The sequence below is a fragment of the Felis catus genome, chromosome B2 (assembly GCF_018350175.1).
Source record: "Felis catus isolate Fca126 chromosome B2, F.catus_Fca126_mat1.0, whole genome shotgun sequence".
Lineage (NCBI taxonomy): Eukaryota > Metazoa > Chordata > Mammalia > Carnivora > Felidae > Felis > Felis catus.
The window spans coordinates 17,851,454-17,867,721 of NC_058372.1; the positions used below are offsets into that span (position 1 = coordinate 17,851,454).

General features: G+C 39.7%; 1 protein-coding gene and 1 long non-coding RNA gene across 18 annotated transcripts in view; one reads left to right on the plus strand and one right to left on the minus strand.

Moving 5' to 3' along the window:
- MAK (male germ cell associated kinase) overlaps nucleotides 1–16,268 on the plus strand; it is a 66,949-nt gene that overhangs the window by 5,753 nt on the left and 44,928 nt on the right. For all 16 annotated transcript variants that reach the window (XM_045057134.1, XM_019830252.2, XM_045057129.1 and 13 more), the window contains 4 exons: nucleotides 7,464–7,518; nucleotides 8,181–8,302; nucleotides 12,672–12,751; nucleotides 15,593–15,725. In XM_045057134.1, coding sequence (XP_044913069.1) covers nucleotides 7,464–7,518; nucleotides 8,181–8,302; nucleotides 12,672–12,751; nucleotides 15,593–15,725 — 390 coding nt within the window. The remainder of the gene's footprint in view (nucleotides 1–7,463; nucleotides 7,519–8,180; nucleotides 8,303–12,671; nucleotides 12,752–15,592; nucleotides 15,726–16,268) is intronic.
- On the minus strand, nucleotides 59–1,718 carry LOC123385304. 2 transcript variants are annotated; one of them, XR_006597572.1, is made up of 2 exons: nucleotides 997–1,718; nucleotides 59–302 (listed from the first exon to the last, which is right to left on the minus strand). It is a non-coding gene; the product is annotated as an uncharacterized LOC123385304 (long non-coding RNA). The 2 variants fall into 2 exon arrangements; XR_006597571.1 differs by having other exon boundaries at nucleotides 993–1,718.

Below are 16,268 nucleotides of genomic sequence, written 5' to 3' on the forward strand. Positions count from 1 at the left end.
TTCTTAAGCTATCGTATTTCATATCTATTATACGTAAAAAAGTTACTCCAAAGTTTAGTGATTTAAAACAAGAACAAACCTTTATTAATTCACACTTTGTGTGGGTCAGGAGTTTCGGGGGAGCTTAGCTAGACGGTTCTGGCTCCAGGTGTCTCATGAATCACAGTCATCCGAAGGCTGGACCGGGACCGAGCGTCCACTTCGAAGGTGGCTCACTAGATGAGATTCCTAGGGCTGCTATAAAGAAGGAGCACAGACCGAGTGTCTGAAACAGGAGGTTGCCTTCTTCACAGCTCTGGAGGCTGGAAGTCAGAGATGAAGGCGTCAGCCGAGTTGGTTTCTTCTGTCGCCTCTCTTCTCGGCTCCCAGATGGCCGTGTTCTCCCTGTGTCCTCTCAAGGTGTCCTAATCTCCTTATAAGGACACTAGTAATATCAGATTAGGACCCACCCTAAAGACCTCACGTAACCTTAATTAATTCGTTCAAGTCTGTCTTTTAAATACAATCACACTCAGTTCCTGGGAGTTAGAACTTCAACGTGGATTTGGTGGGGGGAAATGTAGCCAATAAATAGGCTGCTGTAACAAAGCGGAAGCTACAGACTGTGCGGCTGAAATGAGAGAAATGTACAGATTTTCAGTTCTGGAGGCTGGAAGTCTAAGATCAAGGTGTCAGAAGGCTTGGCTCCTTCTGAGGGCCATGAAGGAAGGATCTGTTCGAGGTCCCTCTCGTTGGCTTCTAGATGGCATTTTCTCCCTGTCTGTCTTCCACATGATCTTCCTTCCGTGCATATCTCTGTGTGCAAATTTCCCCCTTTTGTAAGAACACCAGTCACACTGGAATAAGTTCCACCCTAATAACTTCATTTTACCCTCACTGCCACTGTAAAGGCCCGTTTCCAAATCAAGTCACAGTCTGAGGTGCTGGGGGTTAGGACTTCAGCATATGGGTTTGTGTGCAGGGGTGGGCACAGTTTAGCCCAGAACACTCACTCACTGGCTGAGAAGTGGCCTCTTCACGTGGGCCTCCACGGAGGGTTGCTTGAATATTCTCATGACGTGGCCGTCGCCTTCCTTCAGATCGAGTCTTGGAGACCAATTGCCACATCAGCCAAGTGATGGCAATCTGAAATTTAAATGCTTTAACAAATGCTCATCAAGCGTTAAAAACTCTAAAATGTCATGATCTAAAACATTACATGTTTAAGGAAATAGTTTTATAAAATATTGACAGTAGCCATTATTATCAAATAAATGTACAATGTACCATAACTGAAATGAAATATTTACCGAGTGGGCTTAGTAAAATTCAATACCCATTCATGACTGGGGAAAAACAAACAAACAAACAAACAAACAAAAAACAAACAAACAAAAAAAAAAAACTCTTAGCAAATAGGAATAAAAAGAAACTTCCCTAACTTGATAAGACTTATACGCTGCATCATCTTTATGTCAAAATATCAGAAGTATTGCCAGTAGAGTTGGTTTTAAGGCCAGACTGCTTGCCATATTTCTACTAATTAAGATTGCCTAATTAAGATTAGGTGACCTAATTAATGCAATAAGAGAAAAAAAAGGGGGGATAAGTATTAGCCAAAATGAGATGAAATCATCCCTATTTGTAGTTTTTTTTTTTTTTTTTTAAATTTTTTTTTCAACGTTTATTTTTGGGACAGAGAGAGACAGAGCATGAACGGGGGAGGGGCAGAGAGAGAGAGAGACACAGAATCGGAACCAGGCTCCAGGCTCTGAGCCATCAGCCCAGAGCCTGACGCGGGGCTCGAACTCACGGACCGCGAGATCGTGACCTGGCTGAAGTCGGACGCTTAACCGACTGCGCCACCCAGGCGCCCCCCCTATTTGTAGATTAAATAATTGTATGCACTCACACAAATACTTCATTATATGTAAATTTATATATAAAATGTTTTGAAAGACCTGGAAAGCAACACATACAACTCACGAAAGCTGTGGCCTCTGGGAAGTGGGTAAAAAATGAGGACGGAGATGAGGTTCGGTGGAATCATGCAACACTATTACTGGTGTTTTTATTCTACAAAATCCTCATCGTGTCTTGTGGGTGGCAAAATCACGTGTGTGTCTCACGGTCCCAGTTCGTAAAATGGGGAACGAGGCCTCACCTGCGTAGATCTGAGTACAGCCTTGAAAGCACTGAGGCGTCTAAAACTGTAAGAAGTCAAATTCATTTGAGGGCTGAGAAGAGGCCATAAGCATATAATTTAGGAATGCTTTGGGGTTTGAAATAAAAAAAATCCTAACCAAATAACTAAAACAGGCATTTAACTTAACAAGTAACTTAGAGATTTATTTCTCTCACATAATAAAAAGTCTGGAGGTCGGCAGCCCAGGGCTAGTAGCTTGTGCATGCTGTTTTCACAGACCTAAGTTCTGTTGTCTTCAGAAAGCAGGCGCCTCACCTCCATCCAGAAGACCTCTGGTTACTTCTCATTGGCCGGAAGCGTGTCACATAGAGCACCCGGCTATTCGGGAGGGAGGCTGGGAAGCTGAGTACTTCGCTGAGCATTTTGTACCCTGAGCTGTGTTAGTAAAGAGGAAGGAAAGCGCGGCTTTTCGATAGTCAAACCGTGTGCTAGACCGTGTTCCTAACTTAAGTAAGGACACAGCAAAAATGAACGAGAAGGAGGAGGAGTCATGTGGAAGGCTTGAGAAAAAGTTAAATGTCCATTCAGCACATTAATTGTTAAGCTCCCACCGCACTGGTGCTCAGACCGAAATGGGAATGAGATAGATGAGTTACAATGTAAGTGAGGAAAACCAACAGACTGGACAAATTATGACATAAAATATGGTAAGTCTTCTGATGGGGGAATAACGGGTCCTGGGGGAGCACAGAGAAGTGATGCTGGAGAAATATGCTGGAAGCTTCCCGTAGAAAATGAGATCTCAAGAGTGAGGGGAAAAAAAATACCAAGAAAAAGAGGAGGGAGAAGAATGCTCTAAGCAGCAAGGATGATATGTATGATGGCCGGGAGGCAAGAGAATAGGAAGGCTTGCGTGGGCTGCGTAGCTGAAAGAAGGGTAGGTGGCCCGAGTGTAGGTTCTGAGTGCGGCAGAGGAGGGTCATGAGGCTAAAGGGTGAAGTCACAAAGCCAGGGCAGTGAGTTCGTGTAGCTTGACTAGAAGGCGATGAAGGATTTTAAGCAGGAGAGTCGATACGATCCAATACTGCTGTAGAATGGTCCCTTTGGCAAAAGAGCGGATACTTGATCAAAGAGGTCAAGGCTGGACATGAGGTGACCAGTCAGGAGGCTGGTGTAGTCCTCGTGGTTAGAGGTGGTGGTGACCTGATCTAGGAAGATAGCATTGGGTATGGACAGAAGTGGAAGCACTCAAGAGACATTCAGGAGCCAGGCTCTGTAGAAACTGGTGACTGGGCATGGCGGAAAGGAGGAAAGCACGTGGAAGAGTCCGGGCTCACTCCTGGGCTTCTTGCTGAAATGCCTAGTGGTGGTGCCATTCTCCATGACAGGGGAAATCACAGGCTTAGCGGTAAAGCTGGGTTCACTTGTGGACATAATAGCTTTAAGGCGCCTATAGGTAACTGAATATTTGCATTCAAAACAGGTCTGGGCTAGGGGCACCTGGATGGCTCAGTCAGTTGAGCGTCTAACTTCAGCTCAGATCATGATCTCATGGTCTGGGAATTCAAGCCCTGTGTCGGGCTTTGTGCTGACAGCTCAGAGCCTGGATCCTTCTTCAGATTCTGTGTCTCCCTCTCTCTCTGACCCTCCCCCGTTCATGCTTTCTCAAAAATAAATAAACGTTAAGAAAAAATTTTACATCTTATTGGCTAGAAATGGATCACATGTATTATGGATCACCTTGTATTATCTGCTGCCATTTAAGAAAAAAAAATGGTGCAACACCATTCATTCTCGTGGTTAGCAGTAAGATCCTCTTATCTCATTAAATGTAAAGTATTTATTAAACTCTCTACTTTTTAAGGACTTGAAAGGCAATTCTATTTCTGAGGGTCTCCTGTTTGTGGGATAGTTCCTCATGAGCCCATCTGTGAGCACAGAAATTCATCCATTCATGTAGTAAATATTTATTGAGCACTTACTGTATGCCAAAAAACTGCTCTAGGCATGTGGGGGTGTCCCCAAGGAGCTTACATTTGAGGAGAGGGGAGGACTCAAGGTGGCTCAGTCGGTTTAGCATCCAACTCTTGGTTTTGGCTCAGGTCATAATATCACGGTTTGTGAGTTCAAGCCCCACATCAGGCTCTGTGCTGACAGTGCAGAGCCTGCTTGGGATTCTCGTCTCTCTCCCTCTCTCAGCCTCTCCCCTGCTTGCATGTGCTCTCTCTCTCTCTCAAAATAAATAACCTTTAAAAAAAAGATGATTAGTTGGGAATAGATGATTAGATGGGCATAGCACCTTAATGAGTATAAATGAAATTCTGATTCACTAAAGATATTTTAGAAATAATAGCAGTGATGCCATTCATGTCTTATTGTCGCTGATCACAGATATTGGCAAAAACAAGACCATCCAGTATTTACTGAGTGCTGAACTAAGCAGTTTACAATAACCTTTTCATAGGCAGTGGTTTCTACTTTGCAGCTACAGAACTTGAGGCACAGAATCGTCAATGGGCCATCTGTACAAGGTCACACGATCCGTAAGCCACTGAGCAAGGATCTGAATCCAGCAGGGCAATGCCACAGCCCACGTTCTTAAAAAAATTTTTTTTTCATTTTATTTATTTTAGAGAGAGAGAGACAAAGACAGAGACAGAGAGAGAGAGAGAGAGTTCACGAGCAAGGGAGAGGGGCAGAGAGAGAGGGAGAGAGAATCTTAAGCAGGGTGTACGTTCAGTACAGACCCTGATGTGGGTTCAGTCCTACAACCCTGGGATCATGACCTGAGTCAGAATCAAGAGTCTGACGCTCAACCGACCTAGCCACCCAGATACCCCACGGGCCACATTCTTAGCTACCATGGCGTGCTGCATTCATTTACTCATTTCCTTACCCTTGTGTATGACACTCTTCTAAGGGCTCTGAATAATTCCTACAGGAATTAGTTTAATCAATAAAGACGACTTAAGCTTCCTGAGAATCTTCTAGAACATATCAGTAGGAGATTATACTACTAAATGAAAGCAGCAAGGCATATAGGGTCTTTATTGTCATAATCCAGCCTTGTAATTTCTATACACGAGGAAACTTTTTTTTAGAACGTGAATCCTCTTTTTTCTCGTGTCCCATTTTGCACGGTGACTAAAAATCTGTTCATATAAAAATACAACTTCTACCTGCGGTGTATATAGTGGAATTATTTTGTTGCCTTTATTACTTTATTACTTCTGGTATATTTATCCCTAATGGTAACACTGGGATGGAAGAGGGAAAGTAAAGAACAAAATTGAAGAAAGCTATTTCTGGGCAACCTACTGAATGGGAGAAGATATTTGCAAATAGTATATCTGATGAGGAATTAATACCCAAAATATATAAAGAACTGATACAACTCAACACCAAAAAAACCAATCCAAATAAAAAATGGACAGGGGACCTGAATAGACGTTTTTCCAAAGAAGAAATACAGATGGCCAACAGACACACGAAAAGATGCTCAACATCACTAATCATCGGGGAAATACAAATCAAATCCACAATGAGATACCACCTCACATTTGTCAGAATGGTTCAAATGAAAATGACAAGTAATAAGTGTTGGTGAGGATGTGGAGAAAATGGAACCCTTGTGCACTGTTGGGTGGGAATGTAAACTGGTGCAGGCACTGTGGAAAGCAGTATGGAGGTTCCTCAAAAAATTAAAAATAGAGGGGCACCTGGGTGGCTCGGTTGGTTAAGCGTCCGACTTCGGCTCAGGTCATGATCTCACGGTCCGTGAGTTCGAGCCCCGCGTCGGGCTTTGTGCTGACAGCTCAGAGCCTGGAGCCCGTTTCAGATTGTGTCTCCCTCTCTCTCTGCCCCTCTCCTGTTCATGCTCTGTCTCTCTCTGTCTCAAAAATAAATAATTGTTAAAAAAAAAATTAAAAAAAATTAAAAATAGAAATACCATACGACTTAGGAATTCTATTACAGGGTATTTACCCCACAAAAATGAAAAACACTAATTTGAAAAGATACGTGCACCCCTGTGTTTACCACAGAATCATTTATAATAATCAAGATATGAAAGCAACCCGTGTCCCTTGATAGATGAATGGATAAAGAAGATGTGGTATATATGTATGTGTGGGTGTGTGATAATTATAGATATATATATATATAACTTATATATATAATTTATATATAGTATATAATTTATATATATAATTTGTATATAGTATATAATATATATTTTATATAGATGTATAAATATTATATATTAGATATAATTTTATATGTTATTGTATTTTATATAATATATATTATATTTTATATAAGTATATATTATTATATTTATGTATTTTATATATAATTTATATATTTTGTATAATAACTTATATATAAGTATACATGAATATACTTATATACTTATATACATATACTTACACTCACATAAATTTATATAAATTATATATATAAAGTGATAATTATACACACACATACACACACACACAGAGGAATATTACTCAGCCATTAAAAAGAATGAAATCTTGTGATTTGCAATGACGCGGATGGAGCTAGAGAGTACTATGCTAAGCGAAATAAGTCAGAGAAAGACAAATGCCATATGATTTCACGCATATGTGGAAATTTTTTAAAGTACAGCAAAGGGAATAGTCAATAATACTGTAGTTACATTGTATGGTGACAGATGGGGACACTTATGGTGAGCATTTCATAATGTACATAATTTTCGAATCACTATGTTACATACCTGAAACCAATACCACATTGTATGTCAACTATACTTCAAGAATAAAAATTAAGAACAAAATCTTTTTGAAAAGAAAGCTATTTCTAAGGTTTGGTTACTTTTGAATCTTTATTGACTTGAATCACTTAACTTTATGGGCTTCCTGTTTAAAGCTGGGGTAATGATACAGAATTTGTCAGATCAAATTATTTTACTACATTTGCTCCCAAAATTTATGACTTCCTTCCCCTCTCCACCTCAGTGTTTCATATTTATCTGTTAAGTTCTAGAAAGAGATTTGGAAGAGGCTCTGTTAGAAAAACACAATCAACTGATTAGAGACATGCGAGAATTCACCCAGAAAGGAAAATTAATGGTAATACTTTCACCATTGTGTTTAAAGCAGAATTTCAGGTATGACGTAAGTGTGAACCTGTACCAAACAGCCTTGAGATATACAGAAGGGAGGTGACTCCCTTTTAAGGAGGAGGAAGAGAGAGATCATAGCTTGCCCAAAATGGAAACTAGAGTAAGAAAGCCAACGGTGTTATTGGTGTTGGAAATCCTGTCCCTGTACACTAAACTTGTCTTATTTTATTTCAGGATGAAGAGAAAGTTCTATTCTTGGGATGAATGTATGAACTTGAGAGAAGTTAAGGTAAAAAGCCTACGGATGGAAAGAACCCAAGGAGGCCTTAACTCTGCCTCACCCTGTCCCATTTCTGAAGCTGCTAAAGGGGTTGTTCTGTTCTTTGTAGGAAGCAGTCCAAAGATAACTGTATTTCTTATGTTTTTTTATTTTTATCTTCCTACGTAAAGTAATTTCTCATTCCCCATCCAAATGTCAGTGGAGAGCAGAAAATAACTCTACCCTCATATTTGAAAGTATACACTCTCACTTTTAAAAGAGAGATTTCCTTCCTGCTGTCAAAGGAAAGACAACTTTTAACAACTACAAACCATTTCTTTCTACGTTATGCTGTATGACCTGGATACATTTTTGGAGACATTTGTATGGAATGTCACACAGTTAAGTCAGAAAAAAGTTAAACCTGGTGAATAGACGGGAGAGACAAAAGTGACAGATTGAAACGTTTGGTGGGTAACATCGACTGTTTATGTTGGCCCTTCCATTCCTTACTGGAAACAATCACTGCTTACTTTAACTTAGTCATGTAAAATCTTGTAGACACTGAAACTTAATTCATTAATGAGTTCAGAAGATCACTTAAGGTAATTATCATAGGTAGCACTGGTGAGGTTTTGCCAACTTCTATAACTTGGCTTTAAGAATTTTTTTGCGTATTTGCTGTGCTGCAGTCTCTGAAGAAGCTTAACCACGCCAACGTGATCAAACTGAAGGAAGTTATCAGAGAAAATGATCATCTCTATTTTATATTTGAATATATGAAAGAAAACCTCTATCAATTAATGAAAGACAGGTATGTCTTTATTTTACAAAAACCATAATTTTTTCCCTGTTACCTCCTCTCTGAGTTCCTTGGATCCCTTCAACACGTCACACTTTACAGCATGAAGGGTTGGTCACCCCGAGAGGGAATCTAAACTAATTAGCTGATATCCTCATAACGCGAAGAAGAACCAGCTATGACACAGCCACCATTTTTCTGGTGTCATCTCGTAAAAGTCAAGGTAGGGGCACCTGGGCGACTCAGTCAGTGAAGCGTCTGACTCTTGACTTCGGCTCAGGTCCGGAGCTCATGGTTCATGAGATCGAGCCCTGTGTCGGACTCTGTGCTGACAGCATAGAGCCTGCTTGGGATTCTGTCTCTCCCTCTCTCTCTGCCTCTCCCCGACTCATGTGCTCTCTCTCTCTCTCTCTGTAAAATAAGTACACATTTTTTTTAAAGCAGGTAAAATAGACATTAATCTCCCACATGTGACCAGTAGCTACCAGCAAAATATTTACCTCCCCGAGCTCGTGACACATGACTGAAGCTCTCTCTCTTCACACGTTTAGAAATTAAAATGAGGATTTCTTTGGAAATCAAGTCTTATCATTCACTTAAATGTTCTAATAAATAAACTTACTAGATCCCCTCATGAAACCTGCTTCCTTCCTCCCTTCTTTCATGAACCTTTCACAAAGTGCCGGAGAGAGTAACGAAGCAATGAAAATTTTCTCAATTTTGTCCAAGGCCAGTTTTATTACCGAGCATTCAACTGTAGACAGGTTTTGTTTCAAAAAGTATAGATAGTGTGTGTGTTTATATGAAATATTTATCTTGATTGTTTTTTTTTTAAGTTTATTTATTTGCTGCGCTGACAGTGGAGAGCCCACACGGGGCTCAATCTCACCAACCATGAGATCACGACCTGAGCGGAAATCAAGAGTCAGATGCTTCACCAACCGAGCCACCCAGGCACCCCCATTTTACCCGCTTTTAAAGCCAGAGGTGTTCAGCAAAAGATCCTATAATACTTTATAAACACACTTCCCAGTGGAATGCTGATTGCTATCTCTGTATCTCTTTCATACACACATACATACCCACTCAAAGTAATCCTTAAGGATGGTGAGTGGATTTTTCTTTTTCTTTTTTTTTTTTCAACGTTTTTTATTTATTTTTGGGACAGAGAGAGACAGAGCATGAACGGGGGAGGGGCAGAGAGAGAGGGAGACACAGAATCGGAAACAGGCTCCAGGCTCTGAGCCATCAGCCCAGAGCCCGACGCGGGGCTCGAACTCACGGACTGCGAGATCGTGACCTGGCTGAAGTCGGACGCTTAGCCGACTGTGCCACCCTGGCGCCCCTATTTAAAAGAAATAACTATCAGGGGGAGAATACATTAATTATACTATATCATACTGATGAGATTATTTTGTGGTCATTAAAAGTGATAATTATAATGAATATGAAAATGCCTATGAATGGATAATAAAACAAATAAAAATTATAATTATGTAACATTGAAACGTAATATAAAAGTTATACATGTAAATGGATTCGTATTGGACCAGAATACTGAAAAATCAAAATAGTTTTTTAATCAGGTGATGATGGATAGTCCTAAATGTTTGGCTTCTAATAACCGTACTCTTTAAAATGTATGAAATGATATATTGAGATATAGTTGTGGGAGAAAAAGATATATTTAAAAAAATTTTTTTTTAATTTTTTTTTGATGTTTATTTATTTTTGAGACAGAGAGAGACAGAGCATGAACAGGGGAGGGTCAGAGAGAGAGGTGGACACAGAATCTGAAGCAGGCTCCAGGCTCTGAGCTGTCAGCACAGAGCCTGACGCGGAGCTTGAACTCACGGACCGTGAGATCATGACCTGAGCCGAAGTCGGACGCTTAACCGACTGAGCCACCCAGGCGCCCCTAAAAAAAATTTTTTAATGTTTATTTATTTCTGAGACGGAGAGAGAGCATGAGTGGGGGAGGGGCAGAGAGAGAGGGAGACACAGAATCCGAAGCAGGCTCCAGGCTCTTAAGCCGTCAGCACAGAGCCCCACACGGGGCTCAAACTCACAGACCACCCGAAGTCAGACACTCAACCTACTGAGCCACCCAGGCGCCCGAAAAAGATATTTTTAAAAAAAGATATTAAGTAAATATAAATATTTAAAATGTTATACTTTCATCTGATTTTAAAAATATATAAATCTGTGCTGAGTGGATAATACGATAGCAAAGGAACAATAAAAATAGTCAAGTTTGGAATTTCATGATTTAGTTCTGATTTAGTTCATGATTTCTAAATTAAGTGGAAATAAAAATGATACTGTTTGATGATTATTCAATGTAAAAGGGATAAATTTAACAACAGTTGTACATGGCAAAGAGCTATTTGAGGCTAAGTGGCTTTCTTACACTTTGTTTTTGGTAGCTTAACTTCCTGAAGCGTTATTTTGAGGATCAAGATTAATTTAAAAGCCTTTTTTATTCACGTAATCTTTTTTCTATTTTAACTGAAGGCCAATATATATAAACCTTTGCTCTGATGCTATAACTGTACCTTTAATTTATAGCATTCATCATATAAACTGTTGGCAAGGATAAAAATATTTCGTTTTTTTTAAAATGTATTTTAAAAATATTTCAATAATATGGGGCTGGCTCAGTTGGAAAGACATGTGACTCTTAATCCTAGGGTCGTGAGTTCAAGCCCCATGTTGGGTGTACAGATTACTAACATAAATAAATAAATAAATAAATAAATAAATAAATTACTTAAAAAATATTTCAATAATATATGATCAATAGTATTTTCAAGCTTTATATAAGATCAGTGTGTATCTTTCTCTATTGTGTGTTTTCAGCCCATTTGGTGAGATATTTTAGAACATTACATAAGCATATAATATAGTTAACAATGTAATATTCAGAAATAGGCCATTTTCCATATGTTGAGAGCATTTTGAATAAACATTCGAATCCAGGGGCGCCTGGGTGGCTCAGTCAAACGTTAAGCGTCAGACTTGGGCCCAGGTCATGATCTCACGGTTTATGAGTTTGAGCCCCACGTCGGGCTTGTGCTGACAGCTCAGAACCTGGAGCCTGCTTCAGCTTCTGTGTTTCCCTCTCTCTCAGCCCATCCCCCACTCGCTCTCTGTCTCTCTCTGTCTCTGTCTCTGTCTCTCTCTCTCTCTCTCTCTCAAAAATAAACATAAAAAAAAAACCCACTCTAACCCAATCAATCATGCTGTGATAAAGATGTTAGAAAATGTTGAAATTATGATGAGCTTTAAAAGCTTAAAATGATTACTTCTAAAACACTGCTTGGTTTCAGGGTCAAAGAGAATTAATTCATGTTAACAACTAATATGTTTCAGTCTTAATTTAGGCTTTATTAGGGTCTTTATGTAAATACCATATAAAGCTGCACCGTCCAATACTGTAGCTAGTAGTCACATGTGGCTCTCGAACTCCTGAAACGTGGCTCGTCTGGACTGAGATGTTCTTTAAAGGTAAAATAAAAATACACACCAGACTTTGAAAACTTGGTCCAAAAAAAAAAGTAAATTCATTAATAATTTTTATATTGACTACATGTTGAAATGATACCTGGTATAGATACTAAATGAAATATTGTTAAAAATTAATTTCACCTGTGTCATTTGTTTTAATGTGGCTACTAGAAAAAAAGTAAACACATAAGTGTTTCTCATTTGTGGCTCTTAATATATTTTTCCATTGGACAGTACCAGTAGGCAATACAGAACTGAAGCAGTTATGCCCCTAAAACTCTTAAAGCCTCTATCACACAGATTTGCACACCTGGCTTACTTGACTATTAGGAGTTTTCCAATTTACTTTGCTTCTCTTGGGACAGTTTAAAATTTAGCTATTGGGGGCGCCTGGGTGGCGCAGTCGGTTAAGCGTCCGACTTCAGCCAGGTCACGATCTCGCGGTCCGTGAGTTCGAGCCCCGTGTCGGGCTCTGGGCTGATGGCTCAGAGCCTGGAGCTTGTTTCCGATTCTGTGTCTCCCTCTCTCTCTGCCCCTCCCCCGTTCATGCTCTGTCTCTCTCTGTCTCAAAAATAAATAAATGTTAAAAAAATTTAAAAAAATAAAATAAAATAAAATTTAGCTATTGAATATTCGTGCAGATACATTCATTACTGGGTTTGAGTTTCTACCGAACATCAACACAAACAAAAATTCTAATGGTCACGTTTCAAATTTACAACCTTTCAACAACTATAGAGCTACCTTTAACCAGTATCATGAGGCTAACAGGGGCTCCGAGGGAGGAAGAACATCTCCTTTCTTGTTTGTTTTGGTTGGTTGGTTAACAGAGTTACACGACTGTTTGACTGTTTATTTGTTCGTGTCTTCACAGAGACAAGCTGTTCCCTGAGTCAGTCATCAGAAATATTATGTATCAAATATTACAAGGACTGGCATTCATCCATAAACATGGTAGGTTTAAATTTCATTTCCCTGCCTCTTTAGATGACTGTCAAGGTCACGAGGTCACGTACAGGAATTTTACATAAACTGTTAAATAACGTTCTATTGAGTAACTACAACTTTGGAGTATGTGCCTCCTATATGCAATGGTATTTCTGTAATCTCTAACTATCTTCCTCCAGAGCAGAATTTGTTAACACTTTGATCATCAGCTGTTAGTCCCAGTTACAATAAACCCATCCTATAATCGCCTGCCCTGATTTTACCTTGGAAATGAAAACAAAGCAAACAAAATGCCCTTCTTTTGGAAAAGATCGGAATGCTTTGATCACATGACTCCTTATTAACGTTTAAATAGTTTAAAGCGCCCATGCTGTGGTGTTTTATAGTTTTCCTTAGTATTTATATTTGGTTGTTTCTGTTCTTTGTGTTTCATATTGTTGCCGGTTCTGTTCTTTGAATGAAATTAAGGAAAGTGCTTGGTCTTATTTTTATGAATCTCTCATTTATGTGATCTTCATTTATAGTCTTTTATATACCTATCAAACCAAAGTAATTAGTCCAAAAAGTTAACATAATCAGTATGAAAGATTTTAGCGAACATTTGTTTAGAATCACTAGATGTTCCGATATTAAATTGGAAGGGTTTGTGCTAGACCGCCGCTGCGTTCTGAACGGAGGCGTTTGGAAATCACCAGCATCAGTCTCCTTTCACGTTTCATCCCATAGTTTATATGAGAAGATATGAAAGGAGAAACTCTCCCCTTTAACTGTTACACGAGATAATTTAATGTCTAAAAATGCTATCTAAGGGCACCTGGGTGGCTCAGTCGCTGAGTCAGCTGACTCTTGATTTCGGTGCGGGTCATGGATTCACGGTTCGTGGGATGAAGCCTCGCATCAGGATCTGTGCTGATAGAGCAGAGCCTGCTTGGGATTTCCTCTCTCCCTGTCTCTCTTCCCCTCTCCCACTCACGTGAGCACACATTCTCTCTCTGTCTCTCAAAATAAATAAACATTTAAATAAATAGATAAAAATGCTATTTATGTATTCCACATAAGCATTGTCAGAACATTCCTGAATCCCACTTTTTGGTCCTTTAAACGTCTAAAACCTACGGTAACATACTACAACCCACTGGTAAAAGCCAGTCATTTATTAATTACATGGAAATAGAGGACATATGCTATTTTAACTGTTCATAATGGATTTTCCATCTTCAGACCATTTTGTAATACTGACCAGCATGGTAACTCGTGATATTTGCCTGAGTTAATTTATGCCAGTAGAAACCAATGTGCGGAAAAATCAAAAGCGTTATGAGTTATTTGATTTTTGGAAAGACTGTTGTGATTTACTGATATTTTTTAGGTTAGGAATAAAATTGGTTTAGATTCCTTGGGTCTATAGGAGGAACTCCCAGCCACGTCAGAGCATAAGAGATTGCAGGAAGAAGTTGGCTTGGGGGTTGACGAATTAAAAGTAAAGAACACGAATGATGTGCAGTTGGCTCCACAACTGATGACAGTGACTGGGGACGCCAGACTCCAAGAACAATAGATATTTTTACAGAAGCTACATTATTCTTGCTACAGTGGACAAGCATCTCAGATGTACTACTTTGAGCAAACATTTTTAACACAGCGGCTGTCCCAACATAACACTAATATTTTAGTTAAAATAGGACCACGTTACCAATACCCTTATATTAGTGAGGATGGGGAAAACCTCAACTGTACAAATATGTAATTGGTTTGATTCTCTACGATTTTACGGATTATGTCAGTCGACTCACCACCACCTGTGTTCCTGTTCTTGTCTCTGCGGTAAAAAAAAAAAAAAAAAAAAAAAAAAAAGTGCAGTGTATTTCCCTTGGAAGTTTGTGAAATGGATCTCGACAGCTATTTTGAGTAAGAAGTACCAGATGACACTGGGTACAAAACTGGTGTGATGTCACCAATGTAGAGCCCGCACTGGCTTAGAAGGAATTAGAAAAGTTTAGGCTTAAAACTCGGCTTAAAAAGTTCAGGCTGAAGCTACGTGAAACCCGCTCCCACAATGATCACCTACAGCGGATCCTACAAGGGACCAGGCCCCCTCTTGACTCTCCCGCCTCGCAAGGTCAATGGAATACAGGCCACCCGTGTGTCACCGGCGTGCTTTAGATGGCCCTTAGAAATGTACGAAGAGGGTTTTCATGTCCTTCTTCCTGGGTTTTCTGCCTCGCGTTCACTGATCTGCCTTTCAGCTTCAGTCACCATTTATTTTACATACTGAACTGGTAAATAACCATTATAATTATTGGGCTTTTCAATAAAGCAGCTACCAGGGGAGAACTGAGCTGGTAAATAACACAACTGCAAATGAAAGAATTGGCTAAAGTGGGTGCAGTTGCGTTTTCGTTTAATGGCCTTTTCAAATAAGTGACGTCAGCCTGAATATGCAGCTTTCCTCGGGCTTTGATTAGGCTCCTCCTCTTCTGCCCTCCCCCTCCTCATCTGCTGCACAGCAGTGACCATAATACGTCCTTAAGGTGGTTGTGCAAATTAATGGAGATAATTATAATGTGGCCAGTGTCTAGCTCAGTGCTTGAACTTACCGGATTCACAAATAGAAAAATGTGTTAAGTGGGAATTTTTAATGACCTTAGGTACAGTGGGAACTTTCTTGCCAATTTATTTTGAACGCAGGGTGCCTGCCACCATCACCTTTTAGAGAATAGTTAGGGTTTATTTTTTTCCTAAGTTCACACTCCTAATTACAACAGAGAAGTTCACTTATATTTTGTTTAGGTTTCAAGTATGTTTAAACGTGATGATCAATTATTGTTTTCCCTCTCTGTTCCCAAGGTTTTTTTCATAGGGATATGAAACCAGAAAACTTGCTTTGTATGGGCCCAGAACTTGTGAAAATTGCTGATTTTGGACTTGCAAGGGAATTAAGATCACAGCCACCATATACTGATTATGTATCTACCCGATGGTGAGTAGTTTCATGCAATTCTGTAGAGGTTTATGTCTGTGTTGAAGTTTTACCACAGAAGATCGTTACATTGCTTTCTGGAGGTTCCATACCGAGTATTTAAAACAAAATATAAAACTGACTTTTGCATTCTGTGGAGAAAGAAGGATTGGGTCATGACTATTCTGAAGGAAAAAGGATTTCATTAATTGATTCATTCATTTGACAAACATTTGTTGAGCACGTACTATGTGCTAGATTCTATCTCAGGCACGGGGAACACGGAAGTGAACATCACAGGAAAAAAAATCTCTGTCTCATGATGTTTACATGACATCCAATAAACAAATAAAAACATCATGGGGGGGCGGGGCGCCTGGGTGGCTCAGTTGGTTAACCATCCAAGTTCAGCTCAGGTCACGATCTCACAGTTCGTGAGTTCGAGCCCTGCGTCGGGCTCTGTGCTGACGGCTCAGAGCCTGGAGCCCGCTTTGGATTCTATGTCTCCCTCTCTCTCTGCTCCTCCCCCGCTCACACTCTGTCTCTCTGTCTCAAAAACAAACT